This window comes from Thamnophis elegans, chromosome 16, assembly GCF_009769535.1.
Source record: "Thamnophis elegans isolate rThaEle1 chromosome 16, rThaEle1.pri, whole genome shotgun sequence".
NCBI classification, from domain to species: domain Eukaryota; kingdom Metazoa; phylum Chordata; class Lepidosauria; order Squamata; family Colubridae; genus Thamnophis; species Thamnophis elegans.
Genome location: NC_045556.1, coordinates 1,309,751 through 1,324,245, shown reverse-complemented (window position 1 = coordinate 1,324,245; position 14,495 = coordinate 1,309,751). Strand labels below are relative to the sequence as shown.

At 48.9% G+C, this 14,495-nt stretch overlaps 2 protein-coding genes across 2 annotated transcripts in view; both read right to left on the bottom strand.

Moving 5' to 3' along the window:
• Window positions 1–1,255: 1,255 nt before the first annotated feature.
• Window positions 1,256–7,799, bottom strand: LOC116518915 (transcription initiation factor IIA subunit 2-like). The gene is given in 6 exon segments (XM_032232459.1): window positions 1,256–1,450; window positions 3,123–3,249; window positions 4,258–4,280; window positions 4,283–4,361; window positions 5,282–5,415; window positions 7,644–7,799. Coding segments are annotated over 5 exon segments (327 nt in total). The 5' UTR covers window positions 5,354–5,415; window positions 7,644–7,799; the 3' UTR covers window positions 1,256–1,424.
• A 3,352-nt stretch (window positions 7,800–11,151) lies between these two features.
• LOC116519256 (BCL2/adenovirus E1B 19 kDa protein-interacting protein 2-like) overlaps window positions 11,152–14,495 on the bottom strand; it is a 4,482-nt gene continuing 1,138 nt past the window's right edge. The window contains exons 2-6 of the mRNA XM_032233088.1: window positions 14,426–14,495; window positions 13,888–14,019; window positions 13,617–13,703; window positions 13,428–13,526; window positions 11,152–11,208 (exon numbers count right to left, since the gene is read on the bottom strand). Coding sequence (XP_032088979.1) covers window positions 11,160–11,208; window positions 13,428–13,526; window positions 13,617–13,703; window positions 13,888–14,019; window positions 14,426–14,495 — 437 coding nt within the window. The 3' untranslated portion in view covers window positions 11,152–11,159. The remainder of the gene's footprint in view (window positions 11,209–13,427; window positions 13,527–13,616; window positions 13,704–13,887; window positions 14,020–14,425) is intronic.

Sequence of the window (14,495 nt, the reverse complement as noted above, 5' to 3'; positions counted from 1 at the left end):
ATTCAGGCAGCTGAACTCCCAGTTTGGGATTCAAGACTAAACTCGGGTTGTTGATTCTCCCTAGATTAAAGAGTGTAATTTTAAAAAGGAGATGGGCTATGTAATAGATCCCGACAATGATAAATACAGGTGGCTTATACAGGTCAGATAAATATAGAACATGATCTCTTGAATCCAACAAAAAAATAAAGATATACAAAACCATCTTTGAAAGGTCAAGAATAAGCCATTCTTAACAAAGGAGAGGTAAGGGAAGAAGGAAGGGGAAGGAGAGAAGAGAAGAAGAAGAAAGTAGAGAAGGGAGAGAGGGTGGAAAGAAAGAGGTAAGGAGAGGAGGATGGAAAGGAGAGAAAGAGGAGGAGAGGAGGGTAGGAAGGGAAAGAGGAAGAGCAGGAGTAGGAGAAAGGCACGGGAAGAAGGAAGGGGAAGGAGAGGAGGAAGGAGGAAAGTAGAGAAGGGAGGGAGGGAGGAAAGTAGAGAAGGGAGGGAGGGAGAAAGGAAAGGGAAAGGAGGATGGAAAGGAGAGAAAGAGGAGGAAAGAGGGTAGGAAGGGAAAGAGGAAGAGCAGGAGCAGGAGAAAGGTACAGGAAGAAGGAAGGGAAAGGAGAGGAGGAAGGAAGAAAGTAGAGAAGGGAGAGAGGGTGGAAAGAAAAGGAAAAATAAGGTGGTGTTATAACAGGAGGAAGGGATGGTAAACAAAGCCACCCAAACTGTAAATGACCTATTAAATGAAATAATAAATGTAGAAGAATGATAAAGGTTAAAACACTTGTAACCAAACGACATGCTGTTTGTGATGATGGTTTTTTTTTCTGTTTTTGTGTTTTTTTCCTTTTCTTTTTCCTTTTTGTTTTTTCATTGTTGTGTGTCTGTGTTGTCTATGTAATAAAAAAAAATTATTTAAAAAAAAAAAAAGAATAAGCCATTCTTAAATTCGGGTTTAAGGCAGACCAAAAGAGATCGGCTATGTTTGCAAAGCCCCAAGACTGGCAAAATAGTCCGATTTGGGGGGGGGGGGGGGGGGGGGGGAGGGGGAGACAGGCGAATCCGGCAATCCAGCTGATCGTAGATAGGAAGAGGATTCAATACTTATCACGCCACTAAAAGTTTTAAATAAAATATTTATTGGTGACCTTGATGAACCCAAAAGCAGCTGTGTTAAGTTTCATCCTTATCTTTGACCCTCTGGTTTTATTTTATTTTTTTAAAAGGCAAAAAAAGCTTGCTTATCTTCATCACCGAGCCAACGCCGGAGGCGCCTTACGGGACCTGGCTGAGACAAGTTCCACTAGGCCTCCCGGAAGAAAAGTGAGCCTGCATTCTTAAAACAACTCCCGACAAGAGTCTTTCTTGGCCCAGGCTGCTCCCCCTGGAGGAAGCCCTGCCCATCCAGTCCACGTGGGCTCAGAGGCCCCGGTCCCCCTTCACTCCGCAGCATTGGAACCTGTATCTGGAGGGAAGGGAAACACCGGGTGAGAAACACGGCTCGGGAAACAGAGCTGCACAGAAGGAAGACTTCATGGATTCCGAATAAACCAGGCTGGTCTTGGGGTTAAAACAGTACAGTTCCAGACAGCCCCCAAAGCCAGATGGGTGAATGTGGGCCCATTACTCTCACTGAGGAAGGAAGAGGTCAGGGCAAACCACTTCCGGAAACCTTGCCAAGGAAACTGCAGGGACAAGTCCAGGGTTTATATCTCCCCTGATTATTTTACAAATAAGGCAGCGAACATATGCAACAAAGCTTCCTTCCCCTATTTTCCCCACAACAGCCGTGTGAAGGGCAGAGAGAGAGAGAGGGAGAGAGGGAGCAAGTAAGCAATAGCACAGGCTTACATACCACTTCGTACTGCTTTTATAGCCCTCTCTAAGCGGTTTACAGAGTCAGCCTATTGCCTCCAACAATCTGGGTCCTCATTTTTCCCATCTCGGGAGGATGGAAGGCTGAGTCAACCTTGAGCTGGTCAGGATTGAACTCCTGGCAATGGGCAGAGTTAGCCTGCAATACTGCATTCTAACAGGAAGGAAGGAAGGAAGGAAGGAAGGAAGGAAGCTACAGCACTTAAGACATATACCGCTTTACAGCCCTCTCTAAGGGGTTTACAGAGTCAGCCTCTCGCCCCCAACAATCTGGGTCCTCGTTTTACCCACCTCGGAAGGACGGAAGGCTGAGTCAACCTTGAGCCTGGTGAGAATTGAACTGATGGTAGTAGGCAGAGTTAGCCTGCAATACTGCATTCTAACAGGAAGGAAGGAAGGAAGAAGGAAGGAAGGAAGGAAGGAAGGAAGGAAGATAGCAATAGCATAGACATATACTGCTTCACGGTGCTTTTACAGCCCTCTCTAAGCGGTTTACAGAGTCTGCCTCTTGCCCCAACAATCTGGGTCCTCTTTTACCCAAGTCAAAAGGACAGAAGGCCGAGTCAACCTTGATCCAAAGGCAGAAGGCCTGACATGGCAATCCCTGATCTGGGGGTCCTGCTCTCAACAGACCCAGCCCTCCACCAGCATTGCAAAAATGGAAACAGCAGTATGAAAGCGAGGATCTGCTGCCACGGCTCAGGAGAAAGAAGTCAGGTAAGAAAAAAGAAGGAAGGAAGAGCTTCTGCAAAGACACAGCTCAGCCGATCTGCACATACGGAAGGGCCACAAGGGTCACCTCATGTGCTGAACATCGCTTTCAACAACTGCTGTCGGGTGAGGAGAAAAAGCCGGCGCGTTTACACAATGAGGCTCTGTGTAAAGAGGCGATAGGGAAGTTCTTGGAACCAGGAAATCTGTCCTTTTGTTGATTTGGCAGGTCGAAGTATGAGTTAAAATCTTGTTACTCCTCCTAACAAGTCGCCTTTGGCAAACGCCGGCTATCTTCGAGATAAAGGGAAACCTGCCCAAGATTAAACCACTCCCGGAGCTACAATTTTTATATCCTCTTTTCAAGAGGGGAGCAACCGTGCATCTTCCTGGTTTCGGTATCCCTAGAGCGGAGTTTCTCAACCTCCACCACTTTTAAGCTGGGTGGGCCGATTCTGGGAGTTGCAATCCCGTTTCCCACCCCCCCCCAGCTTAAAGAAGGCCAAGGTTGAGAAACGCAGACGTCACCTCCCCCCCCCAAAAAAACTTACTTTTCCCATCGCAGGCCACGATTTTGACTTTATCCACTTTCACCACTTCTGTGACCTCCCTGAATTCCACGTCATTCAGCACGAAGGTCCAAACGTTGTCGCAAAACCTGTAGGTGTTCAGGGAGCCCTTTGGGGAGAAAGAAAGAGGGGGGGGGGCTTAGCGCAGTGAGAGCCAACCTTTCTCTTACGGAGTGCCAAAATTGTGCGTGCGCCCACTCAATCCTCCCTGCCCACCTGTGCGTGCAGCCCCCCCCCCCCCGGTACATGCATGCAACCCCTCCCCCCAGGCTCCGGAGGCTTTCCTGAAGCCTGGGGAGAGCGAAAACGGCCTCCTCTGGCCCTCCGGAAGGGTGAAAAATCAGCTGGCCAGCGCCATGTGTGCCGGAGTTGTGGGCTGGCCTGCCACCAAATATGGCTCCGCCTGCCCCCTGTGGCACTCGTGGCACAGGTTCGCCATCAGGGGCTTAGGGAAAGGGCCTTAAAAGGTGCTTTTCCAAAGGCAGTTTGGACAGGGCTTTCTTCTTCTTCTTGAGGAAGAGGAAGGAGGCGGCCTTTCACGCAACGCTGACCTGGACGACTGAGAACCTCCAGAGATCCTTAGGAAAAGCAGCAAAAAGACCCCTCTTGAGTTCCCCCCCCAGCTCCCCTCCCTTCCTGATAGAGGCAGGCAGCCATTCTGGGAATAGTTCTATCCCCCTGGTGGCCACCAAAGGAACAGCCGTGAGCAGGAGAATTGGGGAAGGATTTTAAGGAAGCCCAGCGACTCGTATTTATGACCGTTGTAGTGTCCCAAGGTCACGCGATTGCCTTCTGCGACCTTCCGACAAGCAAAGCCAACGGGGAAACTGGATTCACTTAACGACTGCGTTACTAACAAGGATTCCCTTAACCACTGTGGAAAGAAAGGTTCAATTGTCTCACTTAGCAGTAGAAATATTGGGCTCAGTTACAGGTGTAAATCAAGGACTTCCTTCTGAGCCTTACGTTTGAAAGGGAAACTAGAAGAAAGAGATTTAAACTAGGGGGGAAAAAATCACCCCTATTCTGCTACCATTATAAGTGCTTCTTAGAAGAGAGCCGCAATCTGTACGCAAACTCTGTCGATGCCGGCTGATTTCTAATTAGCATTTCTTACCCTGAAATTGACTCGGTTTCTGACCGCTGGGCTAATGCAGCATTGATCGCTTTGTCAAACTGTAGGAGGACTTGGAGGGCGAGCTGGGGCGTGATCTGCTGAGACTGAAAGATTGAAGAAGAAAACCTTATAAACGCCAAAGGGAAACATTCACCTGCCCAAAATTAAAACTTCGTTTGGATATTCACACATTGGTTGGTGTTCCAAGTTTGTCCGAACAGGCCGGAAACCTTCGAGCACAGATTAGAGTTTACAATTTCAACCAGCATGACTTGACTAGTTTTTCTCATTCCCTTCAACCGCTGAACAAATACAGAACTTTAAAATGCTTAAATTGGTATAAATGTGATGTTGCCTGTTTAGTTTAGTTTATTGTCATGCACCTCATACAATGAAATGACTTAAGTTTGCAACTTAAGGGGAGTAGCAAACGTGGTTCACCGCAACTCAAACCCTTGTTTTTGAGTTTGAGAAACTGGACAGTTAAAGGAAAGCTTAAAAACCTGGCTGTTCCGGCAGGCCTCCTGGGGCTGTTGACCTCACTGTTGAGGTCCAGCTCCGATTAGAATGAATGTATGAGGATGTTGTTATTTTAAACCGTTTTCTTTTGTTATGTGTTCATTATGTGTCTTTTTTTTCCTCTTTATTTTTTTGTAAGACACCCGGAGTCCTTCGTGATTGGGCGGCATAAATGTGGTTAATTAAATTAAATAATTAAATTATTGTCTTCGTGAAACCTCTCCTATCATCAGGGTCATCTTACTTTTTGTCTTCAATTATGATACGGAGGAAAAGCACTCTTAACACTGTTTTCACCTAAGCCAGTGGTTCCCAAACTTGGCAACTTTAAGACTTGTGGACTTCAACTCCCAGAATTCTCCAGCCAGCAGAACCACTGACCTAAACAGTATGCATTGCTTTGATCTCTGGCTGCAAAACTCATACATATCTACTTCAATCGTCTCTATCCTACTTAAGCCATTTTATTCAGGAGGGTGGGAATAAAAAGGAGCTTATACCTTACCTGAATGAGCTCATCCAGGCTTTCTTGGAGGCTGTTCCCCAGGGTGGTGTTTCTGTACAGTTGGTAAGCCATGGCTCAAGGAGACAGAGGCTGCTCATCCAGAGATATGAATCCACTCGACTCTCACTAAAGACCTGGAAAATGGCAGAATGGCGAGTTATACCTGGTGAGGGAAGGAGGAAGCAGGTAATGGAGAGGCTGAGATAAAACAACTATGATTGAAAAAGACTTTTGTTTCCTCGCTGATAAAGTCCCAACTACACCCTGCTCTTCCAACTGCAGGTAGTCCTCGGCTTATGACCACAATGGGAGCCAAAATGTCTGTTGCTCAGCAAGACAGTCGTAAAATGAGGTTTGCCCCATTTTACCCCCTTTCTCATCATGATGGTTAGGTGAAATCACTGGAGTCGTTCCAGTTCAACAGTCACAGGGTGAGAATACCTGTCACCGTCACTTTGAATGGCCACTAATCGGCATGCATAGAATGAAATTTTAAGGGAGTCCAATTCCCCCCCCCTCCCTCGACTTCGCTGGTGACTCCAGGACGCTGCAACCGTCATCAACAGGTGTCAGTTGGCCAAAGGCCTGAGCTTTGACCAGGCGGCCTCCTGGGCGGAGGCTGCGACGGCCGTGTGAAAAACGCCCATGGGTCACTTTCTCCAGTACTGCTGTAACTGTTGAACGGTCCCTAAACGGACTGTTGTAATAGCAATAGCAATAGCAGTTAGACTTATATACCGCTTCATAGGGCTTTCAGCCCTCTCTAAGCGGTTTACAGAGTCAGCATATCGCCCCCAACAATCCGATAGATAGATAGATAGATAGATAGATAGATAGATAGATAGATAGATAGATAGACAGACAGACAGACAGACAGCAATAGCAATAGCAGTTAGACTTATATACCGCTTCATAGGGCTTTCAGCCCTCTCTAAGCGGTTTACAGAGTCAGCATATTGCCCCCAACAATTCGATAGATAGATAGATAGATAGATAGATAGATAGATAGATAGATAGATAGATAGACAGACAGACAGAGAGATAGATAGATAGATAGCAATAGCAGTTAGACTTATATACCGCTTCATAGGGCTTTCAGCCCTCTCTAAGCGGTTTACAGAGTCAGCATATATCGCCCCCAACAACAATCCGGGTCCTCATTTTTACCCGCCCTCGGAAGGATGGAAGGCTGAGTCAACCTTTGAGCCTTGGATGGATAGATAATAGATAAGATAGATATAGAAGATAGATAGATAGAATAGAGATGATAGATAGATAGATAGATAGATAGATAGATAGATAGATAGATAGAGCAATAGCAATAGCAATAGCAGTTAGACTTATATACCGCTTCATAGGGCTTTCAGCCCTCTCTAAGCGGTTTACAGAGTCAGTATGTCGCCCCCAACAATCAGATAGATAGATAGATAGATAGATAGATAGATAGCAATAGCAATAGCAATAGCAGTAGACTTATATACCGCTTCATAGGGCTTTCAGGCCTCTCTAAGCGGTTTACAGAGAGTCAGCATATTGCCCCCCACAGTCTGGGTCCTCATTTTACCCACCTCGGAAGGATGGAAGGCTGAGTCAACCCTGAGCCTGGTGAGATTTGAACCGCTGAACTGCTGATCTAGCAGTCAGCTGAAGTAGCCTGCAGTGCTGCATTTAACCACTGCGCCACGTAAGTCAGGGACAAGATGGGAATAAATGCATCTTCCGGTTGCAAGAAGAGGCTTTGCAGGGAAGGGATTCCCCCCCCCCAAAAAAAACTCCTGCTGCAAAGTGGCTGAGCCCCCACTCCCCGCACCCCCTTTTTACTGTAGTGCAATGCACGCACAGGCAGAGACACAACACATGCACACGCTTTCTTCGGAGGCCTTCCTGTCAGAAACGGTGTAGGGTCTCCTGCTTTTGGGGGGGAGGGTGGACTAGATGACCTCCAAGGTCCCTTCCAACTCTTGTCCATCTGCATCTGAGGGCGCCACGGGGCCTTTCCTGGGCTACGGGGCGCCCAACCGGCCCCAACGCTCCACCTGCGGGGTGGGGGGTGGGGTAATTCCCCACCGCCTCTCCTCTGCACGTGGGCACCCGCGGACACGCGTGTTTGGCCGGAAGTGGGCGCCCTGCACGGGCTTTGCAGGAGGGCCCCGCCAGCGCCCACCCCGTCTGGGGAGACCCCTACGGGCCTTCGCCCACCCCAGGCGCGCCTGGGCCCCCGGGAGAGCCGCGCTGCAGGGCCTGCGCTGGCCGGGGGGAGGCTGATGGGACAGGGGGCGCACAGCCGGCTGCGGATGATGGGGCGCGGAGTCCCAGGCAGGGCGAGGCGTGGGGGGGGGGGGAGCGGCTCCCCCGGCTCTACCTCGGCGAGGAGGGCTCCCTCGCCCGCACGGGGCCCGCCGGGCTCCTCCAGACCTCCGACGCGGAGAAACGGGCCGCCGGCTCCGATGCCCGCCTCTTTCCCGATACCACCGAGCGGGGCCCGGAAGCGGAAGTCGATGTACGCCGTGGCCGCGACCATAGAGCCTCTGCGTCGCCGAAAGGCGCGCATGCGCCCCTGAGGGAGGCGGGGCGGAGGGCGTGGAGCGCTCGGCAGCGAGAGCGAAGGCGACGGCGCCGGGAAAGGGCGGCGCATGCGCAGAAAAGGCAGCCGGAGGGCTGGCATTAGCGGTTCTTCCGCATTCCACGTGCGGCTGGCTCTAACCGGAGGGAATCGCCCTTCGGGAACGGCTTCTCCGTTAGAAATGCACGGGGAACGCACTCTGCACGTGCGCAGAGCAGCTTAGCCGCCCCACAGGCAGGGCTTATTGGGTGGCCTTTGGATGGGGCGCCACCAGGAGATCTTCAGCTACTGGAGAAACGGAGCAAGCGCTGCTCCAGGTCGTCCAGTGAATTCAATGCCAGCCTCCTGGCACCGGGTCAGCTGGCCAGCCACGTTGCCCAGAAGCCCAGGTCTCCCCGCCCACTTTTAAACCCAACGTGGACACAAAGACAGGGATTTTGCCCAAACCTCCAGCCAGGGAAGCAATGCCCGTCAGCCTCTGCTTTGCCACTGCTTTGGCTGCCATTGAAACGGGGAGCGGGGGGGGGGGGCATGGTATTTGGGAGGGGACTCGTTGTGCTGGAGGAAGTTTCTAGACTCTGAACTGACCACCTTACTGCGCATGTGGAGGAGTGTTTCCCGCCAAGGCCAACGGAACCTGCATTCCATCCTGGTGATGCCTTTCGAAGTTATCTCACACCTGACATTTGGGAGAATTATGATTGGACTGTGCACGGGATGCCAAGGGGAGGGCAATGGATTATTCAATATAATTCGCTTTCACGCCTAATTAACCAGACTTAGCTTAGCTTTGCAACTGCTCATTTATAATTAGTAAAAGTACACTTGATTTCAACAAATGGAGTCCAGTGGTTTTCTTTCCTGATTATTGAATGAAGAAATGCTGACAGCCCCATTCCAACCAAAAAAGGGGGCAAAGAGCAGCAGAAAATGTTGTTTTTCTGTGCCTAATAACTTCTCCTTTTGCCGTATGGCGTTTGGACAGATGGGCCACCGCTTCAGACCCTTCACAGGAGCACCGAGGAAAATCCGCAGCATTTTCAAATCATGTCTGGGTTGTTACGAGACAACAAGCAATGTCTGACCTGCCAATTATTTTTCTTGTTGGCCCCGTTGACTCAACTGCCCCATTTTCCCTCTCTGCCCTTCCTTCGTCTTAGCAATAACAATAGCAGTTAGGCTTATATACCGCTTCATAGGGCTTTCAGCCCTCTCTAAGTGGTTTACAGAGTCAGCATATATCGCCCCCAACAACAATCCGGGTCCTCATTTTACCCACCTCGGAAGGATGGAAGGCTGAGTCAACCCTGAGCCGGTGAGATTTGAACCGCCGAACTGCAGATAGCAGTCAGCTGAAGTGGCCTGCAGTACTGCACTCTAACCACTGCGCCACCTCGGCTCGTCTTCTTGTTGTGCTACTTAACAACCGTTTTCACTCCAGCTGTGTGAAGATTTGGGTTTGTTAAGCAAGACAAACAGGATTTTCCCCATCTTAAAATAAATACACTTAAGCATTTATGACATAAATACCCGGTTAAAGCCTTTCTTTATTTAAAAACGTTTTATTGACTGGGTTATGAACAGACACACGGGCAGTTATTTCCCCCTCCATGAACACTGGGAACAAGAAAACGCTGCGTTGCTAACAACGGGCACAAATTTTAAATACAAATTGAAAATAAGAGCGATGATGCCCAAGCTTTCCAAAAACCTTTCAACATTTCTGCTACAATCCACGATGGCTTTGATGATTACCCCGCTAGGAATTAGTGCATCCGACACATCCGACTGAGAAGGCCACTCTTAAAAGCAGCCATTAAAATAGGCAAAACATGCAACACAAACACGCAGTTACACACAGAGACTCCTTTTTTTAAAAAAAAAAAGTGCATAAAGTGAAGCTGCTGGTGGAAAGTGCCGTTTCAAGAGCCTTTGCTTTCCAAAGTATGAAATCACCACCTAACATTGTTCTTCCACCTTGGCGTCGCACGCGGGGTGGGCTTGAGAGCAGCCTCCGTAGGCTAAGCTGTCCTTGTCCCTACACTTTCTCTACTCTTGAGTGCCACATCCTGATACCATGTCCTGCAACTCCCCTGCACATTGTGGTAGCAGTTAGACTTATATTCCGCTTCATAGGGCTCTCAGCCCTCTCTAAGCGGTTTACAGAGTCAGCATATCGCCCCCAACAACAATCTGGGTCCTCATTTTACCCACCTCGGAAGGATGGAAGGCTGAGTCAACCCTGAGCCGGTGAGATTTGAACAGCCAAACTGCAGTCAGCTGAAGTAGCCTGCAGTGCTGCATTTAACCACTGCGCCACCTCGGCTCTCTATAGTGAGAGGGAGGAGGGAGAGAGGGAAGGAAGGGGAGAGGGAAGGAAGGAAGGAAGGAAGAAGGGAGGGAGGGGAGGTAGGAAGGAGGGAGGGGAGGGAGAGAGAGAGAGAAGGGGAAGGAAAGGGAAGGGAAGAGAGACAGACCATAATGTGAAACCTTCATAAAAGACCATCCTTCTATGCCGAAGTAAGGCCCATCAGAAGCTGGACTGAGATCTTCTCCAGGAGAAGACCGGCTGGGAGGCCACCAACATTCGGCTCTGGAATGTCGCCCAAATTCCCAAATAAATCACTCCCTGGGCATCCAGAGCTAGACAGCCTCCACCAGCCCCAACATTCGAACAGGAGTCGTATTCTCAATTCCCGGATTTTTCTGTTCAGAGGCAAGGGAGCTGAAACCTCAACGTTTCAACACAGAAGGGCTTGGACTGAATCGAGTTTGTGCTGAGGACACCCAACTCCAAGGTGAAGAAGCACAGTGGAAATAGCAAAAGGATCTTGCCAGCGTAGCAGATAACCAAAGTTACATTTCTCTCTTCTTTAGCCAAGAAGCATTTCCCCATAATATAAGAAATTCTCATGCATTTTATTCCTAAATAAACAACGACCGCCGTCAGCGGGCTAGTGCGTCTCAAGAGGTTTTTCTCAGATGAAAATTATAAAATATGCGTTGAAGAGTCATAAAAATATATATATATTATCTCTCCCCTTAACGTTGAAGCATATATAAATACTCACTGAATAAGCATCGCGATATAACAATGGCTGCCCCTCCTAGGGTGCCTTTGTGACACTGCCGCGTGAAAGTTATAATAAAGGCAACTACGAAGTGTCGGCATCCCCTGGGACTGCAAACCCACTCGGCAGTGCCTCATTCAACAGGCCAAGTCCAGACGCAGAAGTCTTCTTCAGGACTTCGGATCTCCCAGCGTGTTCTTCACTCTCGGCTTGAATTCAGAAATACTTTTCTTTTCTTTCTTTTTTACTGTTCAGACTTCTGCTCCTGTTTCCCATTAAGTTCTTGATCAATTCTGCTCATCGGAGAAAGAAGAAAAAATATGTCGCATTTTGCAAATGTTTGCATGGAGTGGGGGGAAAAAAAGAAACGTTATCGTTCAGCAATTGCAGTGAAACAACAAATACACGTTAAAGCAGGAAGTTTCCTACAGACTTGAGGGGGAACTTTGAACGGTGACAGTTAACAGGGAAATGAAACTGACTGGGCAACTTTTCCTCTGCGTTGGTCAGGTGCGAACAACCAGATTCAGACGTGCAGAGTTCAAGCTAATTACTTCAATGTCTTCTGCATACAATACAGGAATTTCCCAAGTCTGGCAGCCTAATCCCTGGGTTAGATCAGGTCCCAAGGGAAGCAATAGCAATAGCAGTTAGACTTATATACCGCTTCATAGGGCTTTCAGCCCTCTCTAAGCGGTTTACAGAGTCAGCATATTGCCCCCACAGTCTGGGTCCTCATTTCACCCACCTCGGAAGGACGGAAGGCTGAGTCAACCTTGAGCCGGTGAGATTAGAACCGCTGAACTGCAGATAACAGTCAGCTGAAGTGGCCTGCAGTGCTGCACCCTAACCACTGCGCCACCTCGACTCTCACCTAGCAGGAGTTGGCCATAACCCTTTTGAAGATGGGATGGGCTTTCGGAGGGGATTTGCTAAATTTGCAATATTCTGAGCCGTCCCTCCAAAGGAGAAAAAAAGGGGGGAATTTGAAGCAATTATATATAAAACCAGCACTTTCTGGATCAAATGGATTTGTTAATCAGCCACAGCGATGAGCGCAGTAGATTTGAGAGCGCGGTCAAAATATATTTATGAATAAATTCATTAGCAAGCCGCTCTTGTTAAAAGCCCCATCAGAAATATTCCGCATGCATTGAAAAATCGGGGGGGGGGGAGAGGAGGGGAAAGGGGGGGTTGCAAACACAAAGTGCACAACGTGGGAAAAAAGAAGTAATTCCGTCAGCTTTGAAGATAGATGAGCAAAGGAAGACTGAGTCACAACCACCTTCAGCCTAAAATTAAGTGTGTTTTTTTACAGCCACGGCTGCCCAATTTGGACAATTTGCAGTTCCCCGCCTGAAGGTTAAGTGTTAATATAGGTAGTCCTCGACTTACAACTGTTCATTTAGAGACCGTTCAAAGTGAGTTACAAGCTCTTTTTTCACTCATACAGCCACTGCAGCTTCCCCATGGTCATGTGATCAGAATCTGGACCCTTGACAACTGACAGTCGCAGTGTCCCAGGGTCACACGATCCCCTTTTGCGAGCAAAGTCAATGGATAAGCCGGATTCGTTTAACGACGGTGTTTAACGTGGTCTGATTTAACAACTGCAGTGATTCCCTTAACAACGGAAGCAGGGAACGCCGTACAATGGGGCGAAGCCCACTTAACCAATGTTCTCACTTAGCAAGAAAATTTGGGGCTCCGTTGAGGTCGTAAGTCGAGAACCACCCGCCAAGACTCAGCTTTGGGGAATTTCTTAATTGTTCTTGGAAAGAAGCAGCGGTGTGAGCAGCCCAGCAGGAGCCTCAGGAACCGTGCGAGCTCTTGGCGAGGGTGAGCGCCCAGCCCCACGTGCCGCGTGCATTCCAGCCAGCCGCCTCCCTCCCCCAAAGCCAGCCCAGAGCGGAAGGAGGCGAGAAGACAGGCAAGTCCTGATCAAGAAGTGCAGATACCTTTGGAGTTTCTTTTTACATTTTTCTCTTCATACCTTAGTAGGGAAAATTCAGTTTTAGTACAGCCGGTGCAGGTTTCAGGACTCGCCAAACCCAAGCATTCCCAGCACCGATGTATACGAACGACTTTAAGCAAAGAGGTTTTTTATTTTTAATTTTTCCCTCCACAGGAGGGAAATATTGTGTGTCTCCCTCCAACGTTCAGAGCGACTGGGCATCTCTGAGGCTCCGTCCCATTCTGGGAAGGGGGATTAGGATCCCTGGAAGGAATTTGGCTCAGACTTGGTTAGAAAGAACGGACTCGGAGCCTCCGTAACAATCCCTGAAGGCAACTGGAATCCCTTGGCAGGGATCTGGGCAGGGCGGGTGACTTCCTCTGAGAAAGCGCCCAAGGGCGCCAGCCATTCATTTGGATTTTAACAACCAACTCCTGGGAGGAGCCGGTGGTCGCTGCCACTCTATCCCAACTCCTCGGAGGGAGGGGAGCACTTCGGGCCTAGACCTCCAGGCGCTCTGGGGGCCCGAGGATACTAAAGAAAGAAAGGGGGACCTACTGTTTTATGCATTCGGGGATGTTCACGCTGTCCATGGGGACGAGCTCTGCCAGCTCTGCCAAAGTAAAGACGTATCTGATTTTTTGGCTGAATTTTGAGCTGAAAGAGACAGGAGGGAAACAGTCACTGCTACAGCGCTAACCGATGCGTAGCTTAATGAAGAAAGGGATAAAATGTGGTGTCCGTTACCTAATAAACGGCTTTGTGATTGCCAGAAGTGTTCTGATGAACCAGGAAGGATGGACTATTATTAAGGACTTCAGGTTTTTCCTTAACCTAAGGTCAATAAAAGCAACGCAGAGTTTGGCAACGCAAGGCAACACCCCTCTTCCCAAAAAATTATGCGGTGTTTCCAGTCGCATATGAGACAGAGCCCCTTCCCCAATCCCCCCCCCTTTAAAGAACTCTGTATTGCTCTTCCAGCCTCTTCCAGTATCCGCCTCCCCCTATTTAATCTTACCTCCTATCGATTTGCTGGTAACACTTCCTGAGCCATCCTAAACTGGGCATTCTCCGCCGGGTGGTCGCCCCGTTGAGATAAACAATCATATAGCTCTCCGCTATTAATAATTCTAGGGAGCCGATAATGTATCTGTGGGAAGCAAAGAGGAACAGCTGAAGTGGCAGCTTGATTCACACGAAGACCAGACAATACAGGTAGTATTCGATTTACAACCACAAGGGAGACCAACATTTCTGTATTAAGTGAGGCAGTGGTTAAGTGAGTTTGGCCGGCGTTTTACAATTTCTCTGGGGGTCAAGTGAAGCTCCCGATCCCAATTTGATCCCTTACTCATCTTTAAAAACTCTTCAGATGGGGGAATCCGATCTCAGTGGTGTTCTGCACACCAAGAACTGTGGCTTGATCTCTAGCATCTCCTGGAAGAAGGACGATGGGCCATCCCTCCCAGCTCCTCCAACAACCATCCTTCCAGGTAAGATGGAGCCAAATCGAACTCCACATGAACGCAGGGTTACCTGTTTGCTCCATCACTTACTTAAACAGATTATCCATTAAGTATCGGTAGTTTGGTTGACTACTTTCTGGCATGAAGCAAACCGCAAAGA